Genomic DNA, 27,449 nt, shown 5'->3' on the forward strand with positions numbered 1-27,449 from the left:
AGTATGCACTACAAGCAATGATATTTATCATTATTTTGATATGTAGTAATGTTGCTTAACTAGAGGAAACCAATAAACCTTGAACAATTGCCAGTCTTTATAGTTTCAATCAATAATAAATTGATTGATTACACCGATAGAAATGATTTTATACGTTACTTCCTTAATTATATAAGTAAAAGATAAAACATGTTTTATATAAATAATGTTTTAAATTTTCTTTTAAATTTAGTTAGATTTGAGAAAGAAAAATTAAAACTTTTATGTTGAAAAATTAATTACTATTCTCTAGAATAAAACATTTTTTTGTATTATAACTTAAATAAAATCCTATTTTTGAACATCATTCATTAAGTTAATCCATTATATGTTATTATAAGATTAAAATAGGAAATACTTTCGTTATTATAGACGATTAAATGTCATTATAACGACGTAAAATAATACATTTTTTTTTTATTTAAATAAATTAATATTGACAACTTTATATATTTTTATATTATACTATGGTGTTTAACTGACGTTATATTATTAGGTATAGTGTTCGCTTTTGCTATTTTACTGTTTATATTATTATATTAATAGTTACAGGGCTTGCTACAGTTGTTACTAGTTATAAAGATTATCTATTGTTACGTTAGTAATTACAAATAGTGTCGGATTTGCCCCAAGGCACTTGAAGCACATGATTTAGGGTCTCGGGAAGTCCCGAACTTGAGAATATAAAGCATTTTTACTATGTTAATTGTATATCATCATTTATAAATAATTCTATAGCTACGTTAATAACTATTATTTATAGAATATATTATTACAGTTTTTAACTGTGTTTATACAGTAAAATAAATTGACGTGTAACTTATAGTCAAAGAATTTAATTATTGTTTTATTTATAATGAAAAGTTTTTAAACGTAACAAACACTTAAAAGTTTAACTATAGTTAATTACTTACAAGGTTAACCTATAGTTAATTACTTTTTTATTACTTTAATAGTAACATATTATATTATTAGTTACACTATTTGACTATTATTTCTGTTACTATTTACAGTTACATTACAACATATTATTAACAATAGTTATAAATGTTAATTACTTTTCAGAAGGGAGAAGAAAAGGAAAACCCTAATCTAGGAAAAACCTAACCTCAAAAATAGTTTTGTAAGTTACTGAGAAAGTCAATGATTAAATTTTCTTCATTCTGAATTTTTTTATAATGCATTAGAAATGAATAATTAAAGTTAATAATCATTGATCAACATTAAAACCGCACCTTTTATAAAATATTAATTCGTATATATGAGTTTTGGTATATTTAATTGTCCATAAGGTATAATTTAAAAAGATTTTTCTCTACAATGAATATTAATAATATATTATTTTAAATAATATTCAATACTTATTTTATATATTTATCAATGTATATGTGAAATGTTGCGTTAATGTAATTTAAAAATATCATTTAAGTAAATATGATTAAAAATAAGATTATTTACTTACATAATTATATAATAAATTAATTATATATTTTTAGGTTATTTTAATAAATGATTTACTTTATTCAAAAATAAATCCTAATTTATATAAAAGGAGATTAATTTATATATATTTGTTTAATAATTTAGAAGAAGGAAAATTATTAATTATGTCATTATCGCTTACTTTATTGTAGAATTTTAAATATAATATTTGATGTAGTACTTAATTATTAGTCTAATGCTTAATATAGTAGTTAATTATTAATTTAGTACATAATATAACATTAAATGACTGATAAAATGCGTAACATCATGCTTAATTAAATGATATAATTCATAACGTGCTTAATATACTGGAATGCTCAGTGACTGCTACAACGTGTAGCATTGTTTAGTATAATGTTTAGTTACTGCTATAATGCGTCACATAGTGCTTAATTAATGACATACTACTCGAAATAATGATTAATAAAATATCTAAAAACAAACGAATTATAGATAAATAATCTTTAATTAATAAGAAATTAATTAACAATTCTTAGTAAAGAAAATAAATCACAGTTAAGTAAAACCAGCAATAAATGTGCAATTCTCAAATCGTTGTCAAAGAAAAGCTTCCGTAGAAACGTGATTGGCATTTGAAATACAAAAATAAAAGGCGCATGCTCGCATGTTAGGCAACTTATGTTGTAGCAACTATCTGTTAGTCGGTACCCGAAGGAGGGAAGTATCAGTCGACTGTCGAGCATACAGCAAAGAGGTTGGATAGTCGAATGCTGGTCGATCGACACTTCACTAAACAATTCAACTTTTTCCAAAGTATAACAGAAGATGAAAAAAAAAAGTTAACAACGGTTAAACAATGACTTATTCATCAATGGATTCTAATTATTCTTATAATCTAGTCGAACATGTTCAAGATGTTTTACAAGTTAATAGCACAAGACCTTTCGTTTTACCTTTGTGGCAGAAAGTAATATGGAGTTTTGTATTTGGCATAATGGTAACTGTGGCTGTGATAGGTAATACCATAATCATGTGGATTATAATTGCTCATCGTAGAATGAGGACTGTGACGAACTATTTTCTACTTAATTTATCAATAGCCGATTTTATGATGGCAACATTTAATGTTATATTTAATTTTGTATTTATGTTAGAAAGTCACTGGCCTTTCGGTTTAACTTATTGTATTTTTACTGGTTTTGTTGCTAATGTTACGATTTCTACATCCATTTTTACTATGATGGTTATGAGCATTGACAGGTAAGTTTTTATATGTATATATATTTCTTTGAATTATTTTTTAAAGCTAAATATACAGTACATGTATTTATAGTGTTAAGGGTGTACACTAGTACTTAAAACGGATATTGATAAGTAGTTTTGATAATGTAAACATATTTGTTTCATATATATTTATATTATTTATCATTTAATTCAGAAGTTTAATTTGGAGTATATATGACCTAAAAATCGCACATACACGCATTTATATAAATTATACAAGATATTCTATTTGCATTTGAACAATTTTATTAATAAAAATTAAGTTTAACAGCAATGAAATTGCTACAAAAAAAATTAAATTTTAATTATTTTATATTTACTTTACCAAGAATTAAATGTTATATTTTATTATTTCTTTATTAAATAAAAAAGGTAATTTTATAAGATTGATGTATAAATATATAAAATTCTTATTTCTAAACATTTATTTATTCTCTTTTTAAATATAAAATACTTTTTTTTATCGATATAAAAAATCTTCTTAATCTTATGCAAAGGTCAAGGAAAATCTATACTTTTGATACAATTAGCTATCTTATATTTATATAACTATATCATTTAAAATTTAATTATCACTAAACCATTATTATTATAAATAATTTTATATATTTAAGACGAAGATTTTTAAAATAAACTTAAATTTATTATAAAAATTCAAATAAATTAATATATTAAAAAAATTGTTTTTGATCAATGGTATTCGTGTTATTGAAATATGTCATATTATATAATGAGTACTAAATAATTTAAATATCGGTCGCTTTAATATAAATTTTTACATTAAAAGTATTTAAATAATTAATGTAGATATACATTAAAAATCTATAATATTATTTTAATTATTTAAATGGTTATCCTACAAAATTATTATAATGAAAACTAAGCATTTAATTCGTTTAATTAAAATGAAAGCGTAAAAAGCGTAATCTGTTAAATATCTTATAAATATAAATAAATTCTTATGAAAGATTTTGCTCGAAATCCATCATCAAAAATTGTCAAAATGTCTCAGCATAATTAGTAAAAAGAATTGAGTAAAATCATCACGACCTTAACCTCATAAACAACATATTCAGTAAAATTATGAAATATATGTCTTCATTAACAAAAATTTAAGTACAACCATCAATACTTTAGCTTAATTAATAAAAACTTGGCAAGTGCTCTCGCTCGACTTTACCAGCAGTCAAATATGAAGTTTAGGGGACCGTTACAAAGTCGAGAATTTTCAATTATTCTAAGATAATATTTAAGTAATAAAATCTTTAAAAGGAATTATTTTGTTGAAATATATAAAAATCTCCGTAAAAAATATATTTAAGTTTAAAAAATGCTACGACACTAGCTCAAAGTTAAAATTGTTTATGGTGCCATATGTTATAATATGTTAAAAAATAAATTTTATATTATTAATTATTATAAAAAGGCTTATTTTTGAGGTAGAGATTAGTTTTTAAAAATATTGCAAATGCCAATAACCAGTAAACTTTTCATTAAGTCCCTCCCCACTGGAGATATGGCACATCATCTCCCCTCTATCACATCACTTCTTCAGTTCTGAAATCCAAAATTTAATAGCATCAATGCCCATTATATACAAGTTAATATGCCAAATGTCGTTTCTTAATCTTTATCCTATCCTGAGATATTAAACGAAATAGATACCAACATATACATTCACATTCACGACTTTTCTTTTTTTAAGTGAATGTGGTATGTGGTTTTCAAAACTTTACGGTTCAGGGATCTCAAAACGTCAAGATTTGCAAACCTCCCAGAGGGCCAATTTGACACGACAACAATATTTTCTCGTATTATGTTATAAATAGCCAAAAAGTAAGAATCACGATAATCAAATTATTCAGCTTCGTTAATGAAAATATCGAATAAAATCATCAATATTCCAGCTTCATTAATAAAAATATCAAGTCAATTCATCAATACCTTAGCTTCATAAACAAAAACAAAGCTTAAATATTCAAAATTTTTCACAAAATTTATAGATCTTTAAATCTATAAATTTTGTAAAGAATCCTTAAATAAAAAATAGAATTCTTAAATAATTTTGACATGTATCGGCTTATAACACTGATAATTTTTATCCTTTGTTATCAGGCATTCAAGCGAATAACAAAACAAACGGTGCTTTGAAACATTATTCTAAATGATTATTATACTACATATTCTACTACATCGTAGAAAAAAAAAAAGGATGCCTTGTGGTAATTTACCGACTTCTGTGTTTCGAAAATTTGAGGGAAACTTTCTAATGCAATTATATTTATGAATGAGAAATAAATAACCATTTTATATAAAGGAATAGAGAAATATTTTTAAATAAATGTTATAAAAATAACGGTTATCAATTTTAATATTATATAAATTATTCCTAATAACTATAATTTTTCATATTAATTTATATATATTTTCATATCTCAATTATTAAGTAACATAATTTACGATTATTTTTAATGAAAATAATAATATGAATTTAAATATATATATATATATATGTAAGAAGTGATTATTATTATTATTATTTTCTTAAATTTATTATACAGTAAATTTTTAAATATATTTTCTAATTGCTGTATATTTTTATAAGTCCTTAAATTTTCTTTTCAAACATTAAAACAATTATAATAGAATAGTTTAAATTTAAATCTTATTTTACATTATGCTATAACACATTAAATAAAATTTACTGTTATTTCGTATGGTATATAGCGTACTTTTTGTATTTTAATACTTTTATGTAGTGCCTATATAATATTTTTTAAAATCATTTTTGAAACTAAAACACTCGTAGCATAAAAATTTAAGGTTCTATTAATGTATTTTATTGTAATAATCGTATTAAATATTATTTTATATTATAAAAGCTAATATTGAATTATATTATAATATAATTCAATATTAGCTTTAGAAATATCAAAATCTTGAACAAAATTGATTTTCGCGTTGGATTCTTTTTGGTTGAGTAAATACATACAATTAGACTACTTAAAAAATTATCTGCAGTTCAATTGCTGATTGGTTCTTTGATAAGAATAATTACTAAAAGGCGTGACTTTATTAATAAATAATTAGCTAAGGAGAAATTTGATCGATTGCAACACATTCCACACTTCTATAAACACGCCTATTAGCTTACGTTTTTTCAATTTCTACCAATCAGTGAAACGGATATATTTAATTTTCAAAGTATCTTAAGTGCTTATAAATTGCTAAAACCGAAAAATTTTACGAAAATTTTCGAAGAAAAGTGAACATTTATTATGATTTAAACTTATATATGTAATAAACACCCGTTTTTACGACATAATTGGCTTATAGAAACAGTCGTAAAGCGAGCCGTTTCATTTCTCATAATATCAATGCCATAACTTAAATTATATTTCTAGAAACACAACTTAAACTATGTAAAACCACGATAAAAATATGATAATTTGTATCAATAGAAAATGTGTAATAGTTGTAAAAGTCGTGATTCTAAAGACTGCAGTCGTAAAGAATGTCTGATATATATATATTTTAATTAACGTTGTTTACTTTTTAAAATTCAAATAAATTTAAAAGTTTTTAAGTAAATTTTAAATTTTAAATATTTTTATTTATAAAACTAGAGATTATTTTAAGTAAGTTAGGTAAAGAAAAGGTTATTTAAGCGGAATACACGTTATTTTCGTAAAAATGGTGCTTAAATATTGAAATTTTAATGTCAAAATTAAAAATTAATTGACTATAAAGTTAAAAACAGTGGACCAAACTGTAAAACCTTTATTAAATTTATAAAATAAAAATATCTTCCGCAACGTCTTACAGCTAAATGAAATTAAAGATAGTTGAGTTATTCAGGATGTTATTTTTTTTACTGATAAAGATTTATATAATGTATTAATTAGTAAAGAGAAAATTTCCATAAAAAACGCAAAAGAATCTATCATTAACCTCTTATATATATATAATAGATTCTATTAAAAACTTATTCACTTAATTTCTTGAGTTTTAAAACTATATATTTTTTTATATATTTAAATAATTTTTTTTTAAATTCCTCATTTAAAAATTACCAAAAATACTAAATTTTTTCTTTACTCCTCTTCAGCAAGGATAATTAATCTATTTTTACTTCTCAACCTGCAGGATGCGTACTCTCGGGAATTGCGATTTGTAATTGTAGAGGTAATTTTTTAAGTGAAGGTTGAGAAGTACTTTATTAGATCTATATATAACTTGAATTAATTATAGTATTGAGCTATTTAATTGATTTTATCTGAAATAAATGAGCGTTTTAATTGTTTTTATTTAATTTTTTTTGTATTGTTTAAAAATATTTAGGTAAAAATATATGGAATAAATTGTCAATCAATTAAAGTCAAGTGACGTATTTAAAGAGCTGTTTTTCTATTAGTTCAATCAGTTTAAGTAGAAATATTTAAACAATATAAATCATTTATTTCTTTTAGCAGATTAAATATTTATTTTACTTTATAAATGGATTATAATTTTAGCTTAATCCATTTCAATAAAATGCAATTATTCGTTATAAAACTTAATACAATTTTTATAAATTTAAAATTTTCAATAATTTGTTTTTATATTTTTAACAAAATTTTATTAATTTTAAAGTAAATCAGTTTATAAATTTAATAAAATTAAAACCACAAATTAATTAGGTTTTAGTCAAATCGGAATAAAAAAACCTTATACCTTCTCATTACTATTATTGGGGGTCGTGCTTACTCAATGGTCTTGGCTGAAGGAAAAAGAGAAGAGGAGATGAAAAAGAGGAGAAAAGATTCCAGTAAGGTAGTGAGCAGTTCGGGTAAATTAGGAAAAAAATGCCTTGAAAACAAGACATTTTTTTCCTAATGTCAATGTCTTGTAATCGTAGGATGTTATCAATGAAGTCTGTTGATAAATATGTAGAAAAATTATATAATATTATAATTTTTAGTATTCATAGTGTCTCGATTAGGAATTTAAGTATATTTAAATAATAATTCATTTAAAAACTCTTTTTTATGAGTTTAACTTGCCCTCTGATAGCCATGACCTTTTGCATTCTAATGCCCGAAGCCATTGTGTAAATCTATTAAAGATTTATTATTAAAAACATATATTTTTTACACTTAAATTTTTCAAAATAACTTATTTAAAAATTGTATTTACTTAATAAATCCAAAAAATCTTTCTTTAAACAAAAATTCAAATATATTTTTTTAATTATCAGTGTTTATGTTAATGTTTAGCCTAATCCCTTGACAAGGATAAATTCTAAAAATAAATAAATAAAATGTTAATTTAATTTAATTATTTTTAAGATAGTAATTAAATGTTATTAACTTATAAAACTTGCAAAAAAAAAAAAAAATTCTAGAAAATTCCCTTAAATTATATATGTTCACAGAGCAATAAACTTTCCTATATACTTGGCTACATTTCCCTGTTTGATAGGGGGAACTTTGTATGTGTTTAATTTAGTTTAAATTTGAAAAATTTGTTTAAAAACTTTATAAAATAAATAAACATTTAATAACAAAGCTACCATTGTTCGTACTCTAAATGTTTACACTGTGTAATGCTATATTTTAATGAATATATACATACATTCAAGATAAAACTACATCTACCATTTGACCTGTTTCATGCTTGAACTTCATAACGTGTAGATAAACCTGTCTAGTAACTCTTGGAGTTCAAATGGGGAAAGTGCCAAAGGGATAAAATAATACAAAGATCCATTGCTGATTACTTATCAACTAATGAATTAATAAATTTACTTCCGAGTGTGGTAACCAAATCTATAGATTTATCAAAATTGTAGTAACTTTGGATGGTATTCGACACATTAAACTATTATTTCGAATAACATTCGATCATCATGACCTATAATTGATAAATATTTTGATGTTTTTTTTTACAGATATATGGCGATAGTTCGGCCATTGACACCACGTATGTCTCGAAAAACTGTGTGTTTGATTATAATTACTATATGGTGTATGTCTACGATATTAGCCTTACCTACATTATTATATTCAACTGTTGTGTCTTTCAAATATAATTTTGGAGAAAGGACTTTGTGTCTAATGTTATGGCCTGACGGACACATGGCAACGTCGAAAAAAGAATATTGGTAAAACACTACTTATTTCTTTTTTTATAAATTAAAGTTATATGAACTGTTCTATAGATTTTAGTGTTTAATCCCATTTCACCCCAAGAAAGTGACTAAAACAGAACTGTGTTTTGGTTATTTCAAACGGGAACAGGACTCACACGGATTAGATGGACATAAGTTCGGTTCTCGTCTAAAACAAAACTCATTTTCTATAAGAAATTTGTAATTTAGATTCAAGTAGAGATCAATGTCAGAAAATGGCATGAGTTCAGCATTTTCATTTAAAACAAAATTCAAATCTTCTATAAGAAATTTGAAATTTACTTCAAATAAGAATCTAATACACGTTCTTTAGAAAGACATGGGTTCAGTTCCTAATTAGAAAATACTCACATTGGCTGAAAGAAATCGAAATTTATTTCAAATAGCAACAGAACTCAAGTTTTTTGAGTCTTTTGGTTGATGATGAAATGCTTTTTAGGCTATACATGCTTTAAAGTCCACATTTTAGATGTTATTTATTTGTTAAAGTTTGATATTACATAATTATTTTTTTTTAAATTGTAACAATATACAGTATAAGAAAATATATATATATATTTAAAAGTAAATCTTTAAAACATCTTATAGTTCAGAACAAAATTTTGTTTTCTAGCATTAATTTTTAATAGCTCAAAATTCATTGTCTGATGTTTATGATTTTCTGATGATCTTTATTTCTTAATGGAGTTATTTTTATTTTCGAATTAAAAATAAAAATATTCTATATAAAAAAATAATTTAAAAAATATTAAAAATATACACCATGAAATAAACGTATCAATATTTCAATTACATAAAGTTACTTAATAAGCACAATTTTATATATTATTTTTAAACTAATATACGTCATTAATATAAAAAAGTTTTTTATAAAATATTTTTTGTTGAATTTAATATTATTTATGTAATTTTATACTTCAATTTATTTAAATCGATTTCATTTTATCCAAATTTAATTTTAACAAAATGTCAATAATTGGGAATTAGAATTTAAAAACAAATTTAATTTAGAATATTAATCAAATCAGTTGAAAACATAATTAATTAAGTAATTAAAAATAAGATATCGATGTAAATTAAGAACAAAAATATGCAAATATTCGTATGAAAAATACGAAAAAAAAAATATTTTATTCATTAATTAATTATTTATTAGTGATGTAGAATAAAATAAAAATACATTTTAAAAATGATTTTACTTTTATGTAAAATACAAATTTTATCCTTTTAAATATTTGAATAATAGATAAATTGTAAGGTTATCTAGTAGTTAAATCCTTCATAAAACGTAAAAATATAAAGAGATTTTATGATAGTCACTACTTTTACTGTCAACGATATATCTACAGTGATTAAATGAATCTTTTAAGGCATAAAAATTAGATTAAATTACAAAAATGCATACGATAAGATACTTAACACGAAATTTATATCCATGTTGGGATCATAAATACCTGTTGATTTATGATTTTTCGTTGTGGTATTGTATTTGAAAAAGAATAACGTAATACAACGTAATATTCAAAGTTCACGTTAGATAATGGGGAAAAAAAAGAAAGTTTCGTTGATATTTAAAAATGAACGTAAAACAAATTTTAAAATGTTGTAATATTATTGTGAATATGTTTATAAATATTTTTTATTTGAATATTTTAGCGTGTTCATAAGTATCTTGTAACATTGTAGTAAATTCGTTAACGAGCATCTTCCTTTACAGCATCATCTTTCTTTGCGTATTGTAATGAATATACTCATAAATATATTTCGTACGGTGTAATAAATTGAAATAAGTCAAGAATTCAATTTTTCAGAATTTTTATTAACTTTAAAAAAGCATTTTAATTCGAAAAGATGATGATAATATCGTCATGGATGATTACAAACTTTAAGCAAAATAACGAGTTTAGATAGATAAGAGAAACAATGGCATACTTTTGAAGGTCAGATTTCTTAATATTATGCTACTTGTTAAGTGAGTCGTGAAGGAACTACTTCTAAAAACTTCAATTTGTTTAAAATGTACTCAATATAAGAGTTTTATTTGTGAATTTTTTTTTAGCTTTAGGCGATATAATTACTTTTTTCTTAATTTTTAATATATTTTAATTATACTGTTGTTATATATTTAGGTACAACGTTGTGTTTCTCTTAGTAACTTATGTAATTCCAATGATTCTCATGGCTATTACTTACTCAAGAATGGGAAGTGTGTTATGGGGAAGTGCAAGAATTGGAGAGACGACTGATAGACAAGAAACATTAATTAGATCAAAGCAAAAGGTAAATTTACATTCTTCTAAATAAATAAATAAATATATATATATATATATTTATTTATAGAATCAATTTTAAAATTTTTTAAAGTAAATTAAATCAAATTTTTAGTTTAATGATATTTATTTAATTCTTTTTTTAGCAAAAAAAGCGTTTTCTTTTTTATATAAATTGAGAGTTTTATTATGAATTTGTATTCTTCTTTAAACGTTTGAACTGAAATATTATAAATGTATAATTAATTTGAAAAATAATTAATCGATTCTTATAAACTTTGAAGGATTTAATTTGATATTAAAACTTTGTGATTCATTTATTAAGTTCGAATTATGTTTCGTAGTGTGTTTTCTTTTTTTTTTCTGTGGTACTTCGGTAATCACTACAGTTTTGAACGTGTGTTGTGCTCTGACGTACATTCCTTTTTAGTCCTCTCATTCTTTGTCTTACCTCGACATCACCCTTCATCATATCTACATTCTGACATTTTTTTTCCTGTTGTTATTAAAACCATTACAAATTAATTCAACTATTTAAAAGTTATATTTTAGCCTTTCTTGAAGAAAAATGATTAAATTAAAATATAAATGAGTAGATTTTATATTTAAAAACGAAATTCTTTAAAATATAAAGAATTGCCGATGAAGAAACTCAAGAAACACATATTTGATAAGAAAAGCAGCATTTAATGCATCTTTATTGCTATAAAACTGTTTTGTTGTTGTTGTTGTTGTTACATTTACTTACATTATCAATATCTATGCTGTTGGTAGCAACAAGTATTAATGTTATGCATCACATTTATGAAGTAGCTGTTGCAAGCACTTACAGTGATGGATGAGATGACATTTCCAATTACTGGAAGAAAATACAATAGAATCCTAGAATTGAATACAGTTTTTAGGGTATTCACCCCAAAAATAATAAAGTCATATTTATCATCCGATGACAAAATATCTGTTGTGTATAAAATAATTTAAATTCTATCCTATTAATTTTCATTCTTTACTGTATCGTAGGATGTCTATTTTTAATGTGTCTTTAATCTGCATTGTTCAAAATAAATTATAAAGTTTAAATAATTTAACACGTTACTTAATTTCCAATAAAAGATAAATTTTCACTGTAATTACCGTTTGATTCAATGAAAAAATGGGTATTTCTGTTTCTTTAACTTCAACTTTCGTTACTAAATAATGTTTCTATTTTAAATTCTAACTACAGTGTATGATGTTGAAATCAGTCGAAAGATTTCGAAAAATATAAACTATTCACGAATTAATTAAAATAATTTAAATTTTTGCAACATCTTTACCAAAGGACACTAATATCAAACTAAATCATAAACATAATTAATGCCTTGTGTAAATTAATGTCTTCGAGTATCAATTAGCATAATTATAATAGTACTAGGTAACTTAGAACTAAGTTTATAATAAATTCTAATTCACTCAGAAATTATTATAGAATTTTTCAGAAAAATATATTAAGAAATATATTGATATAAATGTATATTAATTAAACGTGTGTTGCATTATATCTATATCGCACAATTTATCAACATTTTGCTGACAAAATATTTACAAAACTAAAGTTCAAGTTTATATTTTATAAATATCCTTTAACTTTCTTTTTTTGTAAAAAAATTTTCTAAAATTACATAAGTTAAAGAAAAGCATTGAAAATACTTTCAATGTATATTCAATGCTTTTCTTTACCTTGAGGGAATTGTTCTTGGTCAAGTTTTAAGACAAATATCTAAAAGACTGTCTATCAGTAAGATGATATTGGATATATTTTCTTATAATATTTATTTTACAAAATGTTACCACACTCATCTAAAATAGTTACATTATTTTCATAAGAAACAATGTCATCTTTATAATTTACGTCTATGTATTATGAAACCATAATTTGCATTACGGCATTAATTCTTTCATAATTTTTATGTAACTTTTTGTTTTAATTTATGTTTTTGTAATAATTTTATTAACCATGTCACAATTTTGTTCTTCTATACATATTCTTTTAAGAAATTTTCGTGCTATCATCAACATGTAGCTAGAATGTAAATTCTTGTGAGCACATAAAATATACATTAAATAAAAATAACACCCTACTTTTCGGGTATTTTTACCTTATTTACGCAGAAATTTGTACTTTAATTATTAGAAATAATTTTACTAAATAAGCTAAAGCTCATGCCTTGTGCTACGAGGTACTCCACATTATAGCACAAGGCATGTACTGTACTGTAGCTTATTTGTTTAGGGCAGGGGTCGGATACTCTTTTTGTGAGGAGAACCAATTTTTTAAAATTTAAGTTGAAAATAAATTACCAATAGCTGAACGATATGGCGTTTAATGAATATATAAAAAGTGTAACCGGTTCGTTGATCGTTGATGGAATAAGGCAGCGCGACACTTCAAAGATCTGTCAACGGGGTGTTTCCTGGGAAAACTTTGAATAGAAAACTGGCTCCAATTTAGGTGTTAAACAGGCGAAGAAAATCTGGTGAGGTTCGAACCCGTGATCCACGTTCAGAGATTTTACCCATTTGGATGGGCTTCCAGTTTAAATGAAATAACAGCAATAGACCTTTCTAAGAGTACAGTACAGTACCTTGAGAAAAGCATAATTTTTCGAGATTTTTTAAAGACAACAGTGAATCAATTTCTGATGTACTGTGCTTCAAAGTTTTGATTGGATTATGTAAATAATAAAGAAAATAATATTTTTTTTTTTAGTTTAGCATCTGAAATCGAAATTCAAATCGCATTAAAAATACATCAAATATACATGTTCATCAGCCAGTTGAGACCAGTAATCATCTGGCTACTACACCTATAGAAAGTTCTATTGATAATATTGAAAAAAAGATAAAAATATTCCGGTTGAAGAATTGTTTCTACAAGAACAATTGAAATTTGCCATATAAGAAAGTTTAAAAATACATAAATTAAACTAGATCTATGGCAAGTAATTTCAATAATTAATAATCGTTTTTATTTGTATTAGAGTATTGTATTTTTTTGTTAAAGATAAAAGCATATGTCTATGAACATTAATATATTATAAAACTAATAATTAAATATAGAAAACATGCATAAAAATATAACTGTAAAAAGTAATATCGTATTTAAAACTAACATTGTTTTATAATTTAATTTTATTGAATTGGGAATTGTCAATAAACAGTCAATTTATTATTATTATTATTATTATTATTATTATTATAAAAACAATGTTTTATTTTTGTCAAAACCAATGTTTTATGTTTATGAATAATAATGCCTATACAGAAGTAAAATATATTTTCACCACTTTAGAAAAAAAAAATTATTTGTATGACACCATTATAATAAAGTAGGGTAATATTTTAAAAAATAAAATGATTGGATAAATCATTTAATTTTTGTTTATAAACGGCGACATTTTCTTTAATTTTGAGTTATCTTCATTTTTATATTTTCGTATAAATTATTACAGAAATAAATTTTATCTCTACTCTAAACGGTTTGATATTGTATTATTCAATATATTTCATTTCTCAATAAGAGAATTTCTTCAAGAATTCTCGATAATTTTCAAGAAAATTTTCTAGAAATTTCTTTTCTTGAGAAAATAGAAACAATAGCGAAGAGCTTTTGATTCGAATTGTACCTCTGTAATGTGATTTTTTTATCGTTTTCCTTACCACTATTTATTTATTTATTTTTTATTTAATATTACGTTTTCAATTTATTCTGGTCATCGTTATATTTTCTTATTTCTTTTTCTACTAGTCTATTTTATTCCCTTAGTCTTTATGTAACAAAATAATTCCGTACTATATGTGTTATATCCAAAGAAAAATTAATTTTATTAAAAAGTTAACCATACTTTCGAGTTGTTCTCTACCATATTTACTACTTACTTTCCATTCCAAAACTACATTTTCCTTCCATTAAGTGATAGTCGTGCATCTACTGCCATTAGCTTTGAAAACATCTTGATAGCTTTCATAGTGGTAATGACTATCCAAAAGAACCTTGACTCAATCATTTATAAATGTAAACCCGGAGAATTGATATTGCAATACTAGAAAGTCGATAAAAAAATATTGTACTTTATTGTTTTTATCTGTAAGCTATAAAATATAAGCATTTTGAACAAAGATTTTGAACAGCAATTCTTAACCTACCGATTTATCAAATTGAAGCATACTTAATAAAGTAGTAGCATCGTAGTTAGCCTCGAGTTGCTCACCCCCTGCTTCGATCTGCAATAAAGCTAAATCAGCCCTCTACTGAAGCTTAATAATTTTCCATAATGAAATATATCGGTTGGACAAACTACAAGTTATTAGAGCACTTGAAAAATTAGATATTATCTCATCGCTAATTGGTTAAATTTGAAAAGCAAGCTGTGTACTGTTAATTATGTTATGATTGAAAAGACCTTGACAGTTACGCGCAATTCAAATCCTCGACGATTTATTTGGTTCAACGTAATAACTACACATCACTACGTATATTTGCTTTTATCCAATTAACGAAACGAACGTATAGTTCAGGATATTTTAAAAGTATCCTAAACAAAAATTTTCGTTCGAATAACATTTTCGAGCTAATTTCGCTCATTTAATTTCTAATTATTAACATCAGTTCATCTTATATATACACGGTGGCTCAAAACTTAGCCAAGAATATATTTATAATTAATAAAATAATTTAAATTAGCTTGAAACAATGTAATTATGATAGTAGAAACCCCAGCAAAATTACTTTACTGTAAATCGATTAACTGATGTTTAAACCATCCTGTATATATAAGACATAAAATTTTATATTTTTCATTACTTTCAAGGAAATATAATAATGTTTGAATAATGTTTGCTTGAACATAATGAGGATATGGAATTACATACATTATATGTTATACGGAGTAAGTATATCATCAAAACAGGGACTAAACACTTGCGTGGTTTACCTGCAATTAAGCAAACCAAGATAATTTTCTATTAAAACAATATCAGTCATATTATTGCTATCTTACGGATGCGATTTCATAATTAAACGTTAATTATATTTCTAATTTTATCATTTTAGTACTATAATAATTATATACATGATTTAGTGATGATTGTATTATTCTACGTATATAGTTTAATTGAAACCAGTTATGGTTAAATTATAGTATTAATTATAAAATTAGAAATATAATTAATAATTAATTATGAAATCGATCCCTAAAATAGCAATAGATATTATTTTAAGAGAAAGTTATTTTGATTTGCTTACATTAAGAGATAAACCATGCGAAGTGATCGACAATAACAGAGGCTAATTAGTCGCATTCACAATTAAACGTTGTTGACGTAAACAGATGTCGGAAGTCATTGTACTGAACAATGATTTATTTTAACATTTATCAACAGTTAAAGCTTGAGGAAATAAAATATTCAATACAAAATTTATCTTATATTAAAACAGAAAATCAATAAACATATTTAATCGCAGGAATGTTTTCTGGGGTCTGTCTTAGATATGTAGGATCCCGCTCTCATTGTGGGCCTAGTCAAAGCCACGATATGTACGAAAAACGGCCCTCTTAGTGTCAAATGGAAGAGGAAGCAAAAACTGAAATATATAAGCTATTATTTCAAATGATAAGAGCGGACAGCATAAGTAGAGAAACAACAATGCCGCTGTTTAATGCCATATTAGTGAGGAATGCCCAACTGCGATTATTTTAAAAGATAACAATGGAACCATTAATGTAAAATTCCCTCCTAATGCCGCTATTTAAACATCAATAAAAAGCACCCAAATATTTTACTATTTCGAGCTTTCTACTCTTGTCGAATGTCCGAATGTGCTATTGTTTAAAATGAAAACAATAGAAAGCATTAATATAAATGAGACATTTATCATTTTGCCCGTACAAAATAAATCCTCTTCACTTTTATATATATATAGGTAGTGCTCATATTGAAAAATTGCAGGGTACTCTGATAGTTTCTGTGATATGGCCATGTTATTATTTTGAAAAAAATAAAATGCCATAGTTGAGACATTATTTTGACTAATCCCGTATGTTTTTATAAAGAATCAACGATCAAAATTTACATTAATTAAGCATTTACAATTATATAAAATAAAATAAAAATATATTAAAAAAATTTTAAAAAAAAGAAAAAATTATAAAATTAATATAAATATAATGAATAAATTATTACGTTTATAAATAAAAATTTTAAAAATTAGTTTTCCTCCTACGCCAAACGTAAATAATCAATTAATTAAATAACATAAAATGCTTAATATTTAATAAGTTTTAAATTTTTAATATTTTATAAATTATTAAATTTAAAACTATAAAATATTTTAAATAATTTAATTAATTATTATTTGGAATATTATTTTAAATTTATTTTAAAGTATTGATTTTTAATATTAACATTAAAATCGGTTGTGATTATTTTATCGTAAAAAAGACTAGTTTTTTAAGAAATATTTTTTTTTCTATTTTTTAATTAAAAAATGATTGCTTGCATTCTATTTTTATTCATTTATTTATAAAAATTATCTTTTAACATTTTTTCAAAAAATCGTTAAACACGAATATATTAATAAATAAAATATATAAAATTTTGAAAATAGTAAATAAATAAATTTTCATTTTAATTTTTGATTTTTAAAGATTTTTTTTAAATCATAAATATTTTAATTTAATATTACGTTTTTATTATAAATTCATTCAAACTAAAATTTATATTTAAAGATAAATAAAAGCAGAAATTAGTTTTAAATACAGTATTAATCTAAATAATAATAATTATTATTTAGATTAAGTAAAAATAATAATTTCACAGCGTAAGATTCCATTAATTATAATAGAATTTATCAGCAAAAAAATATTAATTTCAGTAGTATTGATATAGGAACAATAGCCACCAATTTAATATATAGGTTGGTCCCCAAATCAGTATTGTCGAACTTTCGCCTTTTTAAAATATTCCGCACAATATTACAATTTTTCAGTAATAATGTATATCCATAATACAGCAATTTAGTCTTTAACGGTTGACTTTTGGACCACCCTGTATACATTACTAAATATTCTTTATAATAGAAAAACTTTGTAGATTTGAATAAAATCAGGAAAGAAATATATATTTCTTTTTAGATAAAATGAAAATTTATTGGAAAATTTTCTCATTATTACTAAACAGACGTATGATTACACAGATACGAAATATTGAAAATTGTTATTAAATTATAGGGGAGAGAGAATAATCTCTGTGTTAAGTCGATATTCTTTACGTAAAGTATTGATTTCAAAGTCCAAATATATCTTTGTGATATAAAATGAAACCACGGATAAATATAATTAAAGGTAAAATAGGATATGCTCTTCTAACTGTATCTCCTTTATCAAATATAATCCACTTAAGATATTCTGTATTCTAAGCTATAATCCACGCGATTTATCTTTAGTACTCGATAATCCATACGAGATGACTCTGATCTTTCCTGTATAACCTACGTGATATATCTCTTGTTCTATGATTACATGAGATATCTCTCTCTATCCTCGATCCACTTTTTTACTTTTCAGTTCGTGCAAGAAACCAAGATATCGCTTCATCACAGTTTTTGTATTATATCATCCACATGAGATAGCTCTTGTTATCTACGATCCATTTTTTTCCCTTTATAGTTCATTAAAAAACATCTTTCAATATGATACAGATACAGTTGGATAAATGCTCAGAGTTTTAAAACATTACTACTCAGACACCTTATATCTCTGAGAAATTATTAATTTAATTATGCAAACGTTTTCCACCTGTTCCACAGGTCATCTTCAAGCAATTTCTTAGTTCTGGAATGTTATCTCGTGCAGGTTCGAATATATATGCGTACGATATTTCAAATTTTAAAAAACCGTTGGAACATTCCATGTAAGATATAAAATATAAACAATAATAAAAACATTAATAAAATTGATTAAATAAACATATTAATCCGCTAAATAATAATTTAAGGGACGTAAACTAACATAATATATATCTATATTTTTATAGGGGATGAGGATACGCTGTATGCTTGATTAAATGGAGTATTTGTCAATCATGAATTTCCACGCAGTTGGCAAATTCGTTGCGTCTTTATAGTTCAAACATCTACCTGTTGTCCCTGATTAACAGGAATGTCCTGGAAAAACACCATGGCAGAAATTGAAAGAGGAATCAGAGGCATGGAAGAAGTGAACAAAGACTATTTTCGTTGGAAAACAACCCTTAAGAGCATGAACCAAAGACCAAGACGAACAGAGGTGGAACAAATTAAGCGCACGAAACGGTGGTTGGCCGACAACAACTTAATATTGACACGAGCAGACAAAAGCAAACATTTAGTAATAATGAATAAGCGACATTATATCAACACACTGGAAGAATATATAAGAAATACAGAATGCGAAAGGGTGGATCAAAATATAATTGATAACCTAGACAGGAAGGTCAAAAAATTACAGAAATCACCAATCACCAAAATACTTCCATTTCTCAAAGGAACAAGTGTAACAGGCCAAAGTGTACCGAGACTCTTCGGATTCGCTAAAACGCACAAAGATATAAAGCAGATTAGACCAGTGGTTGAAAAGCACAAGGGACCAACTTACAAACTAGAAAAGAACCTGCATAGATATTTGTCCGAGCACATTGAGAATAACCAATATGTCACAAAGAACCCGTTGAACGTGGTTAACGAGCTCCAAAACATATCTTTAGTAGAAGAAGAAATTGCTTCAGTTATGGATTTCGAAAATCTGTATCCATCAATTAAACTAGATGCATGTTTTCAAGCTTTGATGGACACCCTCAGCACGTTAGACCCAAGGGTAACAGCGTACCCCGAAGACATGAGACTACTTGCTGACCTAATATGTTACCATTCAGTTTTCGTTTTCGATGGCAAGATTTATAAGCAAAAGAAAGGTGTGCTCATGGGCAGTCCAATGTCTGGGCTACTTTGTGAATTGGTGATACGTAAGTTGGAGCAAACTACTATTAGAACATTTAAAGATGATATCGTTTTATACAAACGATACGTCGACGACATACTAATTGTATGGAAGAAAGACGAAAAAATACAACATTTTTTGAATGCGATGAATTCGAATAACCATGGCCTGATGCTAAAACTGGAACAGCTCAGCACAACAGAGGTACATTTTTTGGATATCAGTGTCACATTTAAAGAAGGTTCCTTATCTACGAAAGTATATATCAAACCCACGCATGACCCACTATACATTCCCTCCACATCAAACGATCCGCCCACTTACAAACTATCGGCGTTTAGGGCCATTATTAGAAGAGCATTTGCCTATTGCTCCAACGTGTATGACAGAATACAAGAGTTGAATAGAATTAGAACCATTGCAACAACCCTAGGATTTAAAAAGTCAATAGTCGAAAACCTAATAAAATCTTACATAACACCTAATAAAAAGAAACCGAAAGGAAATTCAAATGGGGAAATAACTAAATTCACGTACAGAGAAGGATTGTCCACGATAATGAAGGAAATAGCCAAATGTAAGAATGCAAAGCTGATCTATAAGCGCGCACCCACCAACTACAGTGCCCTCAGGAACGACAAAGATAGCACAAAAGCGGATGAATGCTCTGGGGTCTATAAAATACCATACGAAAATGATCAATTGGACCTGAATAAAGAATACATAGGAGTCACTAACAGAGGCTTAAACAAAAGACTAAAAGAACATATGTATGACATCAGTAAAGGGCACTGCACTACCACCCTGTCAAGAATGGCACAAACAGAGGGATCAGTAATTAATTGGAATGAAGCCAAAGTTATCCAACAAGTACGCTCACCATCGTTAGCATTAACCATGGAAAAATTTGAAATATACAAATCAGGGACAACAGGTAGATGTTTGAACTATAAAGACGCAACGAATTTGCCAACTGCGTGGAAATTCATGATTGACAAATACCCCATTTAATCAAGCATACAGCGTATCCTCATCCCCTATAAAAATATAGATATATATTATGTTAGTTTACGTCCCTTAAATTATTATTTAGCGGATTAATATGTTTATTTAATCAATTTTATTAATGTTTTTATTATTGTTTATATTTTATATCTTACATGGAATGTTCCAACGGTTTTTTAAAATTTGAAATATCGTGCGCATATATATTCGAACCTGCACGAGATAACATTCCAGAACTAAGAAATTGCTTGAAGATGACCTGTGGAACAGGTGGAAAACGTTTGCATAATTAAATTAATAATTTCTCAGAGATATAAGGTGTCTGAGTAGTAATGATACAGATACATTTTATGTATCTCTTTTGTGTTCTGTGACTTAGAGATGTTATACATAATACTTATCTCACCTTTTTTGTGATTACGTAAACTATACGATCCATGTGAAATATCGTCTCTTTTATTCTATAATTTAAGTATGATATCCTAATTTTTTCTATTCTTCAACTTATGTAATGCTACAGAATAGAAATTAGGGGGTATCTTAGTGATTTTCAATTAAAACATACAATTTCACATATTCGATTAATTAACCGGTTAATTTACTGAAAACGGTTAAATTTCATTTATTTTTTATAATTTTATTAAAATATTGTATGTTGTGTATTGTACTGTGTTTTCATTAATGAAAACGCGATTTTGTAGGTGATTTCTGTATTATCAGAAATCGTGTAAACATAAAGCGCACGATATCTTTGAATTATGACAACAATTTACTTTCCTCTCGTGTAAATTAATTTCAAATTTGTTTGCGTACAGAATTAATTTTATTTGTAAAGTTTTCAAATAAATATACTTAAAATACATTAGAATATTCCTACAAAAATAATTAAGACATGGTATTAAAAATTTATATAAGATATACTTGATGTGCGCACAATTTATTAATTATTCAGCCTATTTTGCATATTTAAAAAATATATATAATAATGATAATAATAAAAATAAATAAATGTCTTCACAAAAATTTAAAAATTATTTCCGATTTTTAATAATTTTCCATAGACTGATTAACATTTTCAGTGTAAAATAAAACAAATTGAAAAAATTCCAATAAAATTTTTTAAAGTTGTAAAATTACTTCATACTGTTATCGTTTTATAAAATAAATTTAACAAAATAATAGCTGAATACGATTTATAACACACAATAAAACACCGTGTATGTAATATATCATTCATAAATACTGTATACTGTACACAGAATGTTAAAGTTAACCTTCAGAAATGCACACCAATCGACAGGATGTTTTAGTCGTCCTCATTTTACAGTGTTAAAATACCTTATAAATTTTTAATAATGTAATATTTTAATAATTGCCATGTTACTTTACTATTACACTTTGCATTTATAATAATATGTAAAGTACAAGTATATAATTAAGTATATAACATTATGCATACGATTAATTATAGGTATTCCTTATTTAACAGTATACTGTAATGTTACTGTGTACAATAAAATACAGTAAAACAATACGCATAAAGCCTTATCTGTATATGATTTGAATAGGTAAATAAATGATGTTAATAACTTTTCTTAAAGTCTATAATGTAATAATCGGTTAAAGTGTTTTTTTTATTTAAAAATTATTTTTGACGAATTATTTTTTATATCTTTTGATTAGAAACAGATTGAAATAATTCTGATTTGTTTATAATGTATTGTACTGTATGTACTGTACCTGTCAAGGTCACGCTTCCAGAAACATAACACGTTTAGGTTCCTAAAGCGTGTCCTTCGGAGATATACTCGTAGACAAGTCGACAGAATGTTTTAGTCTTTGTTATTTCATCCATATAAACGTTAAAATATATTATTATATTATATATATATAAAAAAACTATTGTCCAATAATTAATGGTTTCATTTAAATATTATAGTACACGTTTTAAATTCATTCACAATAGTGTAAGAGTAATATGAAGAATATGTTGTACGTTGGTCTGTACGTCAGAAAATTTTGACGTAATATACCTATGGTAGTTTCCGGTAATGTCACGGTGGTGTCGTATATGACGTCAGTTATGGCGTCATTAGACGTCACGCAATTTATTATTATAAGTTGTTGTAATAGGATTCTGGGGTATGGTATGTGGGAGGTATGATTCGGTAGGAAATTCTGAATGGAAACTGATTAGGAGTTATTTGAAATTTAAAAAAAAAAATTTAAATTATTTAATTTGGAAATCTCGAGGATAGACACACGAACGGAATACAAAAATTGTTTTTCTTTTTTATACCGCTAATTAACGTAAAATTTATAAAACATTTTTTTTTTTTAATTTTAAAACTTATAAAGTACAACAGAGTTTGTGCTGATTAAGAAAATGTTCTCGATTTTCTTCATTTAATAAACTGAATTTGGTAGAAAAATATTCTAAGAATATATTCGCTGTGTTCTTAAATATTGTATATTTTTATCGTAAAATAAAATATCTTCCACGTCTTATAATAAATGAATTCATAATCCCACATACAAATCCACGCCTGTAGACGTAACCTCTCTCAGGTCATGCCCAAAGGAAGCTAAGAAATCAGCACGTGATGATAAAGGATGTGTATCGACACGGCGGTGTGGAAGAATTGAGAAATAAGCACATCGCATCATAAATAACAATGATATATTCCTGTTCGTATAAATATTAATCGAGACAAACAGGAATTTAGAATAAACTTCGGAGCAAATTGGCACTCTACACTTAATCTTATCGAAGGTTCCCCTCTGAAAGGTTCTTACTATCTTCAGATATATCGTTTTTCTCCACTATTATCTTATTTTTAAGCAGCTTTAAGCTTATATCAACTTATATTTATAGATAATAATGCTGAAGAATTATCAGTCGGTTAGTTTGCCTCTCGATAAGCTTATTTTGATGGAATTTATATTTAAAAAAACCGTTGAAGATACTTCAAAAATTTGTTTAAATATAACAGTTTTTTAAAGTTTTAAATCGAATTTTTATAATAAATTCAATACGAAAATGTTCTTTAGTAATTTAATTATTACTCTATGCAAATTATTTATTTTTAAACTAATTATACCCGAATATGATGCAATGTATATAAATGCAATTATTCAAAGAAAATTATTATTGCACTGAATGTACTTTCCATAAGTCAATATTAATGAAGGGTTACAAAATAAAATAATTTAAAGAAATTACAAATAATAATTAAACTTCCGGGAAAAAACACCATTTTATACTTCAAACTGCCAAAAATATTCTTATTTTTTTTAACATTTTTATTGTTTTCAGTTGATTTATTACCTTATAAATAATGTAAGAGGGTGCTTAAAAAGTATATTTTAGTTATAAAGAAAAATATTAAGGTTTATTTTTAAAAAAAACGTATTTTATAATAATAAATATATCAATAATTCAGTAATTTTATTTTACACTATCCAACATATTTCTGTATTTTTACCATAAAAGATTCTTATTATATTAAACTCCTATTTATTAAATGTATTACTTAATTTTTATTCTTATTTTTATATTAACTTGTATTTTATTTGTTAAATATTAAATAAATAAATATATTAAATTCTTATCTTATTTAGTAAGTTTTCTTACAAAATATGTAATTTATACTCTTAGCTGATAGAAAACTATCAAAATTCTATTTACTTCTACTGATAAGATACGAGAATATCAGAGAGAGAATATTTTTTGTATTTTTATTTTTAAAATATTTATTATTAATTGTAATTATGTTTATTTTAGGTAGTAAAAATGTTAGCTACAGTTATAATGCTTTTTGGCATTTGCTGGTTACCATATCACGTCTATTTTCTGTACATTTACCACGATAAGGATGTAGCATACGCTGATTACATACAACATATTTATCTTGGAATATATTGGTTAGCCATGTCTAATTCCATGTACAATCCAATTGTTTATTACTGGATGAATGTAAGGTAGGTGCTTTTATTACAAACATTCTTTATGTTCTTATATTAAGTGCAGTAATGCATAAAATAGATGTTTCTTAACTCTTTATTGTATGGCTGATGTTGTTTTTGCACTAGAACAGATTCTTCCGACAACAACAATAAAAGCTTCTCTTGTATAACAGAGAAAGCATCTATTCTTGTTGACAGTCGTAAAAGAAAAGCATCTGCTCTTTTAAATTCTCAACGGCTTACAAGATTACATCCATAAGAAATTCTTCTAGATATATATTGTGCTTAGAAGAATATTGTCTACACTATTACAAGAATTGTTCCTGTAAGTTAGAAGCTTATAAGAATAGTGCTTACAAGCGTACAAGTGTACTTACACGCTAAATGCATGACTATGAATCTACATTTGTGTATGAGTCAGTATTACAAAAACACAAAAACGTTACTTGAAAGTACAATTACTGTTACTTGTATATTACGTCTTGTATCTGAAGGAATTGATGTGCATGATAAAGAAGACTAAGTAATACTAGATTTACTGTACAAACCTAAATTTGTATAGTATAAATCTAGCATTATAAAAATACAGGAGTGTTACGTGTACTTGTATATAATAACCTATCATATACAATAATATCCATGATACAATAAAACAATTTGATGTAAATGATAGTAGTAGTGAAGATGACAGCGATTATACTTGTATAGTACAAGGTCTATTATACAAATTTATATTATAACAATAGTACATTGCTTAAAGGCATGTCGCTTATATTATGACATGGCTTTAATCAGTATCTAACTAAAATAATTTGGTATGAGTAATGATAATTACAACTTTTCTATAGTAGAGTTATGTTTTACAAATCTTTCACCTGTATTATTATTAAAAATCAATTTTAAAGTCATGTCACCTACACTCCTGAAAGGATTTGATGTGGATTATGATGGTGTATACACGTTGGCCTTCATTTTTAACATAAAATAATAGGTGTCATTATCATTCACGTTATTTAACTCTATAATATTAATTTACAATAACCAGATTAAGTAATTTAATTATAGGTTATTTATTGTTGTAAATAGCTAAATAAAATTAACTAATATCGAATAAATATATAAAATATTTTTATGTATAAGAACTTTAATTTTTTTGGATTAACAAAAAATAAATAAACGAAACCGTACTTTCCTATAATCTAACACAAAATCTAGGTCAAAGACTAGCCCATATTTTTATTACAGTTTAAAATAGGACAGGATGTACACGATGCTGTGATTATTAATTATGTATTACTGTATATTTTTTAATAGGTTTCGAGCCTACTTCGAGGTAGTTTTGTGTTGGTGCTGGAATAAAAGACATCATGATCGTCGACACTCACGTCCATTGAATCTTCAAGAATCGCGTACATTATCGACGAGGACAAGATCGTTCAGATTGACATTATCAAAGACATTAGGCATTAAAAGGAGCTTCAAAGATCGTCACATTCCAAATAACATCGATTGTCACCATTGTTAAACGAAGAACTTTGCTATTTTTGTCTTCAAATCAATTCAAATCATCACAATCTTCAAGAATAAAGTCACTAAAAATACCTCTTCTGGAAGAAAATTATATCGAAAAAACTTACAATTTTTTTTTTTACCTGCAAAGCACTTTGCATGTAAAATTAACTATTTTCTGTTCTGTAAAGCAAAATATTTTTCATAAAAATCTCAATTTTTTTTAATCTTAGAATTTTTACAAACCTGTTTTAAGGTTTCCAATGCCTCATAAAGTGTGATTTATTTCTTCTGTTAAAAAATATAACTAAATTTATTCTTGTAAAAACATATATATATATAAATGTACGTATTTATTGATCAGCAAAAATATAAAAATTATAAAGCTCACAATCTGTTTTAACTTATAAAACAAAAAGAAAATGTTTTTAATTATGATCTCATTAAATATTTTTTATGTGATTTTTTTAATTTTATGTCATTAACTTTTTATATATTTAAATTTGAAAATAATTTTATAGATGTTAATTAGTAAATTTTTTAATTAAACTTTTTAAAATATTTTAAAAAAATACAAATTATGTAAGTGAGAAATTTCTTTTAAAATTAATTATAATTAGAAATAACTAGGGACTAAAAATAGCAACAAATCGGAAATCACAAAAAAAACCTCTTGCACATGACGTACTATTTGTTTTCACTTTTGACGTCATAATGAATCTATGACGTTTTCTACACTCGATGATA

At 25.2% G+C, this 27,449-nt stretch overlaps 1 protein-coding gene across 1 annotated transcript; it reads left to right on the forward strand.

The window, feature by feature from the left end:
• The first annotated feature begins 2,201 nt into the window (after window positions 1–2,201).
• On the forward strand, window positions 2,202–27,043 carry LOC136985647 (tachykinin-like peptides receptor 86C). Its single transcript, XM_067282972.1, has 5 exons — window positions 2,202–2,745; window positions 8,699–8,911; window positions 11,068–11,218; window positions 25,012–25,208; window positions 26,508–27,043. The coding sequence occupies exons 1-5, from the start codon at window positions 2,342–2,344 to the stop codon at window positions 26,716–26,718; spliced, it is 1,176 nt and encodes a 391-aa protein (XP_067139073.1). The 5' UTR covers window positions 2,202–2,341; the 3' UTR covers window positions 26,719–27,043.
• The last annotated feature ends 406 nt before the right edge of the window (window positions 27,044–27,449 follow it).

The sequence above is a fragment of the Centruroides vittatus genome, unplaced genomic scaffold (genome assembly GCF_030686945.1).
Source record: "Centruroides vittatus isolate TY-2023 unplaced genomic scaffold, ASM3068694v2 contig_975, whole genome shotgun sequence".
NCBI lineage: Eukaryota > Metazoa > Arthropoda > Arachnida > Scorpiones > Buthidae > Centruroides > Centruroides vittatus.